Source organism: Eretmochelys imbricata, chromosome 1, assembly GCF_965152235.1.
Source record: "Eretmochelys imbricata isolate rEreImb1 chromosome 1, rEreImb1.hap1, whole genome shotgun sequence".
NCBI lineage: Eukaryota > Metazoa > Chordata > Testudines > Cheloniidae > Eretmochelys > Eretmochelys imbricata.
In genome coordinates, this window is record NC_135572.1 from 324338125 (window position 1) to 324351673 (window position 13549).

The 13549-nt window shown below is 38.8% G+C and overlaps 1 protein-coding gene across 6 annotated transcripts in view; it reads left to right on the forward strand.

Annotated features, from left to right (window-relative positions):
- The window catches only part of BRD1 (bromodomain containing 1), a 107381-nt gene extending 95253 nt beyond the window's left edge, over positions 1–12128 (forward strand). For all 6 annotated transcript variants that reach the window (XM_077834824.1, XM_077834814.1, XM_077834860.1 and 3 more), the window contains 3 exons: positions 3449–3558; positions 5111–5265; positions 10521–12128. In XM_077834824.1, coding sequence (XP_077690950.1) covers positions 3449–3558; positions 5111–5265; positions 10521–10704 — 449 coding nt within the window. In that variant the 3' untranslated portion in view covers positions 10705–12128. The remainder of the gene's footprint in view (positions 1–3448; positions 3559–5110; positions 5266–10520) is intronic.
- Positions 12129–13549: the final 1421 nt, after the last annotated feature.

A 13549-nucleotide genomic window follows, 5' to 3' on the forward strand; every position in this document is an offset into this window, starting at 1 on the left:
AATGCTGTTTACTCCTTCAAATAACACAAGAACTAGGGGTCACCCAATGAAATTAATATGCAGCAGATATAAAACAAAAGGAGGTAATACTTCACACAACACAGTCAACTGTGGAACTCTTTGCCAGGGAATGTTGTGAAGGCCAAAACTATAACAGGGTTCAAAAAGAAAATAGATAAATTCATGGAGGATAAGTCCATCAATGGCTATTAGCCAGGATGGTTAGGGATCCAACACCGTGTAAGTGTCCCTAGCCTCTTTGCCAGAAGCTGGGAGTGGATGGCGGGATGGGATCACTTGATGATTACCTGTTCTGTTCATTCCCACTGAATCACCTGGCATTGGCCACTGTCAGAAGACAGGATACTGGGCTAGATGGACAATTGGTCTGACCCAGTATGGCTGTTCTTAAGTTTGGCAAAGTTATAATGAACTGAAAATAGGGTCTAATAATGGGACGCGTCGAGTAACCTTAATAATCAGTGGTGCCACCAGCTCCACCTAGAACATGCAAATGGTTTGTGACTATATAGTATGTTATATTTTAAAATTAACCTCCAAATTCATTATTAATGAGTTGGTTTAAACTTTACAAAACTTGAATTCCTCATTTAGGACTGTGCAGATACCAAGTTTGAAGTTATAAATCAAAGCTGGTATCTGTCTCAACCATAGCTATAGGACCCTTCAGACTCTCCCTGTTTTTTTTTCAGTTCACAGGAGTATTTTTATTTACATCTTTTGACAACAGATTTCAGATTTTCTAGCAGTGTAAGCTGCCATGACTATTAGCACAACAGGAATAAATGCAGTTCCTCTTCTAGACTGGGGTAATCAGAATTTTTTCTTGTGGTAAGAGAAAATTACTGACTGTGCATTTTTGTATAGCATCCCCGTCACCAAAGTAGGTAAGTGCTTATTAAAGGAAGTATTATCCATGAGATTTTGCTGTTGGTCACGTCTTGAGAATTCTCTCTGAGGGAGACTTGCCACATTCCACATGCATGCAACAAAAGCATATACACCTTCTTAGCTTTAAATCATTTCCTTTTCTTTTATGTTGACTTTGCAGCTGAGAGAAATGTAAGTTTCTTTATTGTTTACCTTGTGTTAGCTTATTCTAAATAAAGATCCTGTACTGTTCTTCACATAAGTTTAAATACATCTAGTTCCTGTATCTGTAGTATTTTGGATCCTAATGAAGCTCAAGATGGAATTAAGAGACCAGAGCAATAGAGAATGTACCTAAACCAGTTTATTTGTCAATCATGCTGAAAATGATTGTTGACAATGTTGTTAGATTTGAGATCTTGCCAAAATTCTTCACTTGGAATTAGCACAGCTCTTTCCGTAATATTCTTGAATATCTTCTTTCCTTAACCAAGCTCTTAAAAGGGTAGTTTGATATCATCAGAACCCTAAGATGTACGTCTGTCCTTATTGTTCCCTTGTCACTTATGTATTGAAGAATATTGTATGGTTTTGATAAAGAAAGTGTTAGATTGTATAAAATTTTCTTAATACTACTTTTTCTCATGTCTCAAAAAAATCTACAGAAGTTACATATGAAGAAAATAAATGAGAAGATTTTTTATTTTCCCCGAAGGCTGAACAGTTTAGTATTAAAAAGTAGAATTGTGCCATCAAGAATAAATCAGTATAATGCAATCCTCTTGATCAAAGGCCTGAACCAAAGCCCTTTTGAAGTCAGTGGTGAGACTCCCATTGACTTCAGTGGGCTTTGGATCAGGCCTTTAAAACTGCTGGGAAAACTGTCTTGGGTTCTGCTTTTTTTGCTTACATTGATACTGTAATAAATCATATTTCACAGTTGTGCTCTTTGTGCTTAAAACTTCTGACATCTTGGCCATGATGTGGTGATGAGTAGATGACAGGGAGATTTTTATCAGTAGAGTCAGTGTTTACAAATTTGAGTGCCAAAAGTTAGTTCCAAAAAATCAGGCCACTTATTTGAGTAAGTACTGAGTGTCCACACCTCTGAAAATGAAATATAATGGATTTAGATGCCCACGTTTGAAAATTTTGTTCAAGAAAACGATTACAACTTTTCTGTGCTAAAGTATATATTATTCTCTGACTTTCTACAGCATCTCCTGGGTACTTCTAGTACTCGGAAAATAAACCACAATCCTTAGGAATTTTACAACAACCTTTTTGATCTGTACTGGGTGGGAAACATGTTCTTGTTGTTGTTTTCACTAGAAGCATTACCCATTTCAAATCCGAAGAATGTATTTTTCCTTCACATGTAAAAAAAATTCTTCTATTCAGTATGGCCCTATTACCTGAAAATTGAAAATGACTGTAATTTCTCATAATTTTTTTGGTGCTCTTGCCAGAGTTTCATCTGCTACAGCCATCAGGGTCTCAACCATCCCTGGAGCTCTGAGCCTCTTAATTTCCTTCTAGTATTCTGAGCCCCATCCTACTTCCCCACAAAAGAGATATGTGGGTCCCTCGCTCCCCATTCTCTGTTCCCACCCTCATCCCTGTAGATCTTTGTGGGCCACATCTTCTCTCTGGTCTGTGACTGCCTTGTGTCCTGCAGTCAGTTTGTGTTTTCCTTCCTTCCAGTGGTGGTTACCAAGGAGGAGAAGGGGAACTGAGAGAACAGATGGAGGTAGCTTTATTCAGCCTCAGAGGCTTACTGTGCTGCCTTCTGTGGAGAAATAAGCACTGCAGCAACTTTATACTGTCCTGTAACATGTTCCGGGCTTTGGTAGTAGAGAAAGGAGTTTTGACAGCTGCCCCAGGGAAAGGCGAGACAGAAGGGATCAATGGAGGATGAAAAAAGCTGAGGAGAAGAAGAGCGGAGAGGATCTACTCCTGAGTTTGCTCTCTTGCAAATCAAAAGGCTGGTATGCCATGTAAATGGCAGAACAGTGGTCCTAAATTATCAAATCCCAACCATGCTTCTCAGTGTTCCAACAGGGGTTAATTTATACCTGAGATTTGAAGATCCAAAGTTGTAAATCACGATAGCCACTAACTTGTTGGGTGACACTGGGCAAGTAATTATGGCCAAGATTTTGAGAAGTAACTAGTGATTTTGGGTGCCCAATTTAAGACAAGCTAAAGATGTCTGATTATCAGAACGTGCTGAGCACCCACCTTCTGAAAACATAGCCCTTTAAGACAGTGAGGCACCTATAAGCTAGTCACCTGTGAAAATCTTGGCCTTTATCCTTCTGCGTTTTAGTTAATCCATCTGTAACATACTAGCATACCTCACAGAAATGTTGTGGGTCTTATGATTTAATGTACTTTGATATCCTGAGATGAAAGATGCTGTGTGGGTGCAGAGTATTAGCAATAATAATTATGGTGAGATAGGGGCTGATAAAATGGCCCATAGTGAAGAGTTGCAGAGGGGTAACCCAAGCTCTGAATCTTTACACTACTAATATTTAATTATGGTTTTTCTTAGAAGTTGGACATAGCAGTATGTGGATTTCAACTGATGCTGCAACATCTGTTCTTGAGCCTCTAAAAGTAGTGTGGGCCAAATGCAGTGGATATCCCTCCTATCCAGCACTGGTGAGTGTACAGCATACCACCAGTATTACACTGAAACTTTTTCACTATTTCCAGATGGACCGATAAAATCTAATGCAGAGTGGAGCAAAAGTGAATGTTCACTTTACCTTGCGTGTAATACTTTCCATGAAACTTCAGGACACAGAATTCGTACAATGGCAGACAATGACACCGTGGGCTAATAGTGAGCCACCATAAATGTATCCGATAGGATTCGGAATACCTGTTCTGTAAGCAAAATAGACCAACCAGCGTGTTTTGTACAAGAGAATATTGCATTGTTTAGAAGAAGGCAAATTAGAATAAACATCAGGCTGACTTTTTATCAGTACGGGAACTGTATGCTATTGTCTGCTGCAAAACAAATGTAAGAAAAGTCTATTTCTGTAGCTCCTTTGGCTTATACACCTCCTTCTCTCCCCCCCCCCCCCCCCCCATCTGCCAGAACTGGTATATGCTCAATTGAAACATGCGAAATTATGGAGTCGATAGGGGAAACTTTTCAGTCACGTTCACGTTGCTTTGAGAATAACAATTAATTCCATTAAATTAACAACTTTAGACAGATAATACACAGAGAAAATACTATTTCTTCCAGTGAGTAGCCAGCCTCTGGTGTTCAGTTTTATGAGAAATTGTTTAAATACCGTGGCTAGACTTTTAAAGTAGGGTAGATAATCTTATGGCTGTTAATAGTAGGCACATGCTAGAAAATGGTGACTAACTCTCCTGATTCCTTGTGTTTGCTGAGCATCTCCAGGGACCAGGAGGGAATTTCTCCCTCAATCTCCATGTTCAGCATTGCAGAATTAACTAGATGCATATTGCGTGGTTTTTTGCCTTCCCCCGAAGCATCAACCATTGATCATTACATAAAGGCAGAGTACTAGACTTGAAGACAGACAGACAGGCTGATCAGGCATCATAAACCAATAGCCAAGGTTTTCAAATGCAACTACTGATTTTTGAGTCAACTTTGTCTCAGTTTTAGGGTGCCCAACCTGAGACATCTTTAAAGTGGCCTAATTTTCAGAAATTGTCAAATCACCCACATTCTGAAAATCAGGCCTCCTTTTAGGTGTGTCAGTTGGACACCAAAGCTTGATGTATCAAATATCACTAATTGCATTTAAAAAATTGGCCTGTGTTTCTAAACTTATTTGTGAATTTGTCAATTGTATTTGAGTGCTCTGAATTTGTGATCTCTAAGGGCTTTTCTACATGGAGCGTGGCACCAGTTAAGACATGATTTTAAACTGGTTTAATTAAAAGAGGTTTAAAATGCATTGTGGACACTCTTATTTTGCTTTAAACCAGGTTTATTTCAGTTTAACTTAAAACTGTTTAGGAACAGATTTAAGCTAAACCAAAATAAGATTGTTTAATTAAATCAGTACAAGTTTGTGTTGACAAGGCCTAAGTTTATACACATTGGCTGTTTGATTTGTATAGTATTTTCCCATTAAATACATTCATGATAAAAAAACCTTTAACTATTAGTGAACACAGATTTAAAAAAATTAGGAACTGTTCTTTTTTTTCCATTTTGTAGATTATTGACCCTAAGATGCCTCGTGTTGCCGGTCATCACAATGGTGTTACAATACCAGTTCCACCTCTAGATGTATTGAAAATTGGAGAACAAATGCAGACCAAATCTGATGAGAGGCTTTTCTTAGTTTTGTTTTTTGACAATAAAAGGAGTTGGTACGTATAGTTATTTAATCAAATGTAAGAAACATATAGTTTAATGCACTGATTTATAATCCAAAGCAATAAGCCATATTTTAGTTTTAAAAGAAATTTGAAACACCATTCTCTCCACATATATAAACTGTAATGTGTATTTAACATTTAGCATTTCTGAATGTGATGTTGGAACCAGACATCTTGCTAAAAGACTGCCAATTTGGAGGAACAGTATGATTATAAACTAGATATTATCATTCCTTAGTACAGGTTTGGTATCAGAACAATCATTGTTTTGATATTGGCATATTAAAATTCTCCCTTTGATTGCAAAACCTGTTTTAAAGGATGATAGTCTACATTTCTGTATATATCTATCTCTTCATCTGAAATATCTGACTTCTTCTTTGAGTGATGGTCCCTACTGTATTGCACTGAGGGTTACGTGCATGCGCCTAGAGCTTTTCAAAGTAGTATTGCTTGGTGGTCCAGTCAGGTGCCCTTGTATTTCCTCATAGTTTTGCCCGAGGCGATAAAGGGCAGGGTGGACTGGCCACGTCTCTAGTTCCTTCTCACTGCCGCATGGTCCAAGTTGGAGCTTCCGCTGACCTGTCGTTCTTAGTGTCATATTTTCAATATTTTTTAAATTTTTTAATTTTTTTTTTTTTTTTTTTACAAAAAAATGTTCTTATTTTTGTTCATAGTTAAGATTTTATTGTTTTTTGTTGTACTTTGGTAATTTCTATCAGTTTTTATAATTGAGGAATTGGGATGCTTTTTCCTGCCAAACATTCCCAGCCCCCATGTCTGGGTACTGGATTATGCCATAGATGCCAGGATTCCAAGTCTGTGCTTCCTGCCCGTGCTCCTTTTCCATCGGCAATGAACACCAGTGCTGTTTGCACTGTTTGGGGGAAGCCCACAATGCCTCCAGATAAAGTATCTTCCTCTCTTTCCCTGCCCATACATGGGAAGGCCAAGCTTTTCTCCTCAAGAAGCATCTCATGGAGGTAGCCATGGCCCCAAGTTGGATCCTGGCTGGGAAATCCCCCTTGTACATCAGCAGAGCCCTGCCCTGACCGTGGAGCCTCCTTCCAGATACTCTGGTACCGGTGTTACAGACCCCGTGATTCGTCAGTCCTGAGACAGGTGTCTTTACTGGTTCCGATCCCATTAGTAGACCACCTTCCATTGACTCCAGGGAGAAGCGGCCCTCACAAACTGTTATCCCTGGAAGGAGCGAGGTCTATGCATGTCCAGGTGCACTCACCAGTGCAGTGGGCTCCATCTCCTGCATTACATCTACCTCTTGCTGGCCATGCCTCTCTAACGCATTCCATTCCAGGGGCTCCATCAGCACTGCCATTCATGCAAAAGTCCAACTCATCTGAATCCAAGAACCCAGATGTTCAGCACAGTCCACCACTTCCAGAGAAACATGACTACCAGAGAGTTCCAACGGCTCCATGACAGTTTCCTCCTTTGCCTTACCCAAGAAGCTGATTATCTGACTCCTTGAGTACAAGTACAAAAACAGCAGTATCAACTGGATTGGTCATATTGGAGCTTACGGCCCCAGTATTTGCCTTCAGAGCAGTCTCTTTCAGCTTGGGAGAACTCCCGTGTCACCGACCCATCCTTCACGAGTATCTGGAAGGAGGCTCCACGGTCAGGGCAGGGCTCTGCCGATGTACACGGGGGTAGACATTTGGAAATGGGGTTAGATGATGCTCCAGTCAGCCGGGCTCTGATGGTACCAGCAGATCCAGAGAGATTCCCTTCCGTATCATAGACATCTTCCTGCCCCTCAGATGACTATCATCATTTTCAAGAACTCCTTTGTAGAATATCGAGATGCCATTGGAAGAGGTGCAGGACAGTCAGCACCAGCTACAAGACATTCTGCATGCATCGGCACCAGAACAATGATGCCATTCTTCAACTGGCATGCAGCGAGTGGCATACCCCGGCCACATGTGCACTGACTCTTAAGTGGGCCAACAAAAGATATTACGTCCCCCAAAGGTTCAGAAATTTTATTTTCACACCCTCCACCTAACTCCTGGGTAATACAGGCTGCGTTGGAGCGGACAAAACAGCAACACCACTAAGCAATGCTCTGGTCGCATCCCTTCCCCCCTGCAACTTCCTCCATGAACTGTGTTCTGTCCTCACCAGTTCTGGTTCCCCCTTCTTCTCCGCATGTTGAAACAATCTTCACTTCTGCTCCAGATGTTTCTGGTAACTGCTGACACAACACTGTGGCAGACTCAGGCATTCAGATCTATGGACGTTACACCTGACAGCATGGTTTTTGGATGGGCACCTCCATTAGCACGATAATGTGAATTAGCAGTGCCAAACGTCCTTTCCAGTAGCTAAAAGGACTCCACAAGGCAATCCTGTCAGGCCAAATGGGCATGGCCTGTCTCACTAAAATCTCCTTGTGGATGTTTAGCCACAAACTCAAGCTCAACATGGCTAAAACAGAGTTCTTAATCTTTCCTCCTCAGCCCTCCCTTATTACCTCCTTTCTAGATCATTGTGGACAATGCCACCATCCTGACTGTCACTCACGCCCCTAACCTGGACATCATCTTTGATTCAAACCTCTCTCTAGGCCCTTACACATGTTTTTGTCTAAATCTTGCAGCTTCTTTGTGCATTACATATCTAGGATATGGCTTTTCCTGTCCACCCTATCAGATAAAACTCTTATCCAAGCTGTCATCATCTTTCATATCGACTACTGTAACATCGTTTTATCTGGCGTTGGCTAATGCAGTTTTGTCCCACTGATAACCATTCAGAAAGTTTCTGCAAACATCGTTTTCCTAGCCTTTTTGCTTTGACCATGTCTCACTCTCTTTGCATTCCTCCACTGACTCCCCACTCTTTATCACATCAGATGTACGCTACTTGTCTTCACTTTCAAGGTACTTCATAACCTGTCCCCACTCTCTCTATCAAGATGTTGACCTTTACCGTTGTTGGTCTGTGATGCCAGCCTCCATTGCCCACTTGTTAAAATTTCGAACAAGCACCTTCATGCTTTCTCCCATGCTTTACCTCACATTTGGGAAGAGCTCCTCTTGAACATCTGCAAAATTCACTCATCAGTTTCCTTCAGATCCTTTCTTAGAACTCTCATTTTCTGTGATGTCCACAATAATCTTGACAGTGGCTAGACTGCTGGTGTACAGAGACCACTGTCTGTCTTGTTGACCAATATTGTCTTAATGTTACCTTGTACTCCCCCATCTGTGTCTTTCGTCTTATATTTAGATTGTAAATTCTTTGGGATAGGCACCATCTCTTTGCTCTGTTTGTGCAGCACTTAGCACAGTGGTGTCCTGGTCTATGACTAGGGCTGCTAGGTACCACAGCAATACTAAGAAATGAATAATAATTTGGTAACAAAGTTTCTCTCTTAAAGACTGTCATTAAAAATTTTATTCATATTCAGTTTTAAAAGGGGCCCCCATCTTACAAGTTTGAACAGTTTAACTCATCAGAAGCATAGCTTCTGCCATCTCTTAATATAAGAAATGCAGATATTGAAATATTTTATTTCAAAAGAATTTCATTTTTACCTAGTGAGACTATCTTCCCAGTATCTAAAGCCTAAAAAAAGTGAATTAACTAAAATGAGCATCTCTTTTTAAAGATGAACTAAATTTTTTTTTTTATTTTATGTAAACAGATCTCCTCCTTGTACTTGTAAGACTGTAGTTCAGAGTTCTTTATTTTTGCAGTTGTTAATGCTATAACTAGTAGAGCTGGGTGAACAATTGACTTTCTTGGTTTGTTGGCAGTTTTGAAAACTAAAATAAAAAACGCAGTTGTGGTTTAACAGAATTTGAAAAAATTGGCAAATCAGAAAAATCTGTTTCGGATGAATGAAACATTTTGTTTGATCAGAAACCTTTTGTTTCCTTGTGTGTGTTTAAATGGCTAGATTGACAAAATGAGATGATGGTGCCTGCCTAAGATTTAGCCCACCAGTTAGGGCACTGACGTGGGATGGAAGTTTGAGTCTATATGGGTTCAGTTCTCCCCTCTGCCTGACAGGGTGAAGGGATTTGAACTTGGGTCTCCACACTGCAAGAGAGTGCCATAGCCACTAGGCTGTGTGATATTCTGATGGTGGGTCTGTCAGTCTATTCTGTTGACACTGTTCCACTTTGTATAAATAATGGTTATTGGGCCAGAGAGAGAGAGAGTTAGAATGACTCTGTAGCCTGTTGGCTGGGCTACTCACTAGGGAGGCAGGAGACCAAAGTTCAAATCCCTGTTCCAATGAGTAATTGCTTTTAGTAATAGCAGTGTAACAGCTTGAACAGGAGAGATTGAGACACCCATATCAGAATACCCCATCGCCCAGTGGCTAGGTTGCTTGCCTGTATGGTGGGATTCCCAAGTCCAAATCCCTTCTCCCTATCAGGCAGAGAGGGGAGCAGAACCTTGGTCTCCCACATCCCAGATCAGTGCCTGTAAGGGAGGCACTATTACCTCTATTCCCTTCCTCCTTGGTCTGTTTGTGAAAGGTGCCTCAGACCCCACACAAAAAATGTGCTCAAAACTATTTGGAAAGCTTGTGAATAGCATTGATTTTTTAAAAAACACCTGGCTCTAGTCACTACTACCTAATGGAGAAGAGTGAGCTGCACATTCTCTACCCTATGCACCGAATTAGTGGTATTAAAATGTTGTAGGGTAAATGCAGAATGCTGGACTGAGCAGAATTACATTGACTATGGAACTCCTTATTGGAGACCAAAACTAACACACGTTAGAGTGTGGAGTAACCAAATTTTTGCAAAAAATTTGTGCAATGATGGAAATTGAAGAATTAATAGTTTTTAAAAAAAATTCTAGAGGTAAAAGCAGCTGAATCTAGTAGTGACTGAAAACAATCCATTACTATCTAATCTAAGCCTGAGTTGTTTTAATACCTAGATATGATGTTGCATCAGACTGACTCCTATTAAAGTCAGTATTTGCCATCAATTTCAATCCTATGGTGCCTGTTGGATTTGTAAGTCTTGTTTATTCAAGAGACTGATGCTACTTGTGTCTTAAACCCCACGTTAAAAACAGGTGTCCTATCTTTGGTAAGAATTTTGCTATTGGATTTTTTTTTAAAGTGATGATAAATTGTTTTGACACACTGCATGAGAAGCATTACATAAGAGCTAGTTTAGTCCTCTGTAAGGACAATCCTGTTGATCTATGCTTTATTTAACCTAAGATTTATTTGATCCTATTTATAGGCAATGGCTTCCAAAATCCAAAATGGTTCCCCTGGGGATTGATGAGACCATAGACAAGTTAAAAATGATGGAAGGTCGAAACTCAAGCATTCGTAAAGCTGTGAGAATTGCTTTTGATCGTGCTATGACTCATCTAAGTAGAGTCCATGGAGAACCAGTCAGCGACTTCAGTGATATTGACTGACAAGGTGCTACCAAGGCAAGAAACACACCATACACAGACTTGAACTTTATTAATTAACCTCATTGTCTAAAAGAATGTATTGACAATACAACTCCTTAATCATTGATTCAGTGGCTGAGTTCTGCAAACTTCAAACACTTGAGCAGTTTCTCTAAATCACCATTGCCATATAGATTAATGATTTTATCATCGTGTTGTAGTTTGGAGGATTTTCCACTAAACCTGTTAAAATGTCCTGTTCATAGTGTTCATAAATTGTACATATATGTATATTCAACACTTAACTTATTCTGATTTTAGAGGTAGCTCTTTAATTCCCTTTTTTAATTTTGATGGGGAGAGAGTAGGTTTTCATTTCCATGTTTTTTACATATAAAAAAAAAAAAGTAAAGTACATAAGCACCATCTTCCAGCTTAAGGTGCTTAGTGAATTTAAAGCCTAATATCAAAATAACATCAAAGATATGTTTGCCTAAATCATATATTATACAATATGGTGCTGCTTGTATCATTTTCCCTTGATCTGTAGCTTTTGAAAGACTTGTGAATGTTTAATTTTGTGTAAATCATTGCTCTTTGCACAAAGTACCACATATTTAAGATTGATGTAAATTTACAATTACAAATGTGTATTTTAAGAAAGAAAATTACATTATTTTGGAGGGTACTTTGTGAGAAAGGCATCAAGAGTAAAATTATGCTATGTACATCACTTGCAAATCACCAAAAACGCTCCATTATTGCCCCAAATAACTTTTTTTTAGAGATTTTTTTCCCGTTTTTCTTTGTTATAAACAAACTTGGCTTAAAGCCAGTGAGCACATTATTTTTTTTTCAAAACCATCCCATCTATCTCCCATAGATTTTTTTTTTCATATATGTGCCTCCCTGTTTTATTTATTATAGAAAATGTATTAATTTCCTTTATAATGAAAAATAAATTTGACAAAGTATATTGATATGCATTTTTATACAGGCACGTGAGGCGATAACTTGCTTTGGGAGAAAAATGTATTGAAAATTGTATAAAATGACTTGATGGCTTGTGTGTAATTTGATTTTTTGTAACCTGTATGCCTTTGTTTCCAATGAGGGGATTTATGTAACTTTTAATTTAGAACACTTTGGTAGCAATAGAAACTTTGGATACATTTTTGTATGGTACATGTGATGTATATAGAATTAGTACTTTATTTTTATTTTTAAGAAGTAAAGCATTATGTATGGGTGAGGGAAAAGAAAGAAGGGTGGGTTTCCAGAACTGCATTTTTTTATATTAAAAAAATAAAGTCAAGATATTGATTGTTGTAGCTACTTTATTCCTACGTTCACTGAAATACTGAATTTGTAACAATGAAAATGGCAAGGTATGTTTGCAATGTGATTTATAATGACTCCATTATTTATAAATGCACTGTGTTGAACTCTTTTGCAGTGATATCTTAAATACTGTACCAAGTTACATAATATGCAACACCAAATAATGCACATGAATGCACAAAGTATTTATGCCCAGCTTTTTTTATAATGGATTAGTGAATACAGCAAAACCAATACTTTTAAAATCTTTTTTTAATTCATTGCATAGCATTCTACATTGTTAAATCTGCTTGAATCTTTATTTTAAAGGGACAGTCAATTACTTTTTAAATACTTTTTGATGTTTTTATTCTCTATGGTTTGTAATACCCCCTTAGAAACTTGAAATAAAATTTCTTTCTCAACTGATAATTTTGTCCTGCATTTGGCCCCTGTGGAATCTTGGTTTAGTGTCCATTCTCCCAGAGGTAAATTGGATTGTTAAGGAACTGCTACCATGTCATTAACTTAATCGTTTTCTGGCTGTTTTCATAAAGAGGGAAAGTGTCATCTTGTGCGGGGGCCACTGCTGTCTATTCCAACTAGCCTCCTCTGAAGAGATTGGTGTTTGAGGCTGCATTATCCAAGACCAGTCTTATATGCTGAACTCTAGTACTTTCAAGGATTCCCTGGTTAAAAAGCAGTTTGGGCTTTGAAAAATTGGTCATGCATTTGCTGACTGCCTTCCCTAGTCATGGCAGAAAACCTTGATGGGCATGCATCCAATTAAGATAACCTTTAAAGGTCTGTGATATGATACTGACAGTGCATCTGAAGTAGAAACCCAAAAGGTAAAGTTGATTGATTGCCTCAGGGTTCCAGTGGGCTGGAGGACGTGTTGTGTAACCGTATTCACCTCTTGGGGAGGGAGCAAAAAAATGGAGCCCAGTTTGACAAAGACCAGAAAAAATAAAGCCACACTTAAGTCCTTGAGTCTGCTGCTTAACCTTCAATATCGGTCTCATGCTAAAGTAAGAGTAAGGACCAGTTTTTCTGAAAATTCCAGTTGAAATGTTCCCAATACCCTCAAAGGTAGTATATCAAACTGAGAGACAGTTCTCAGCCTCATATCGGTAAGTAGCAAAAACTAACGTTTTTTTGAGGCTAAGTAAGAGAACCCTAGTGTCCCTCATACAATCTCCTGGTTCCTAAATAGTTATAAAACACACAGCCCCCACAAAAGTGGTTAGGATTACAAAATGTGGCTTATTGAAAACTCCTCCAGATTCCCGCATCAAGTATGTTCTTAGTACTAGAAACAAATGAAGTTGGGAAAAACCAACTCCTCGTTGCAAATAATTCCATTGAGCATGTACTACTCTAACTGAAAAAACATTTACACCAATCTATTGCTTGATTTCAAAAAGACAACAAAAGCTTCCACCCATCATCATCTTAGAAATAAACTACCTGGTCAAGAATTGAAGATTGCGTCTGGAAACAATTCCACGTCTTCCAGAGGAAGGTGTATTTATGCATTCTTGGT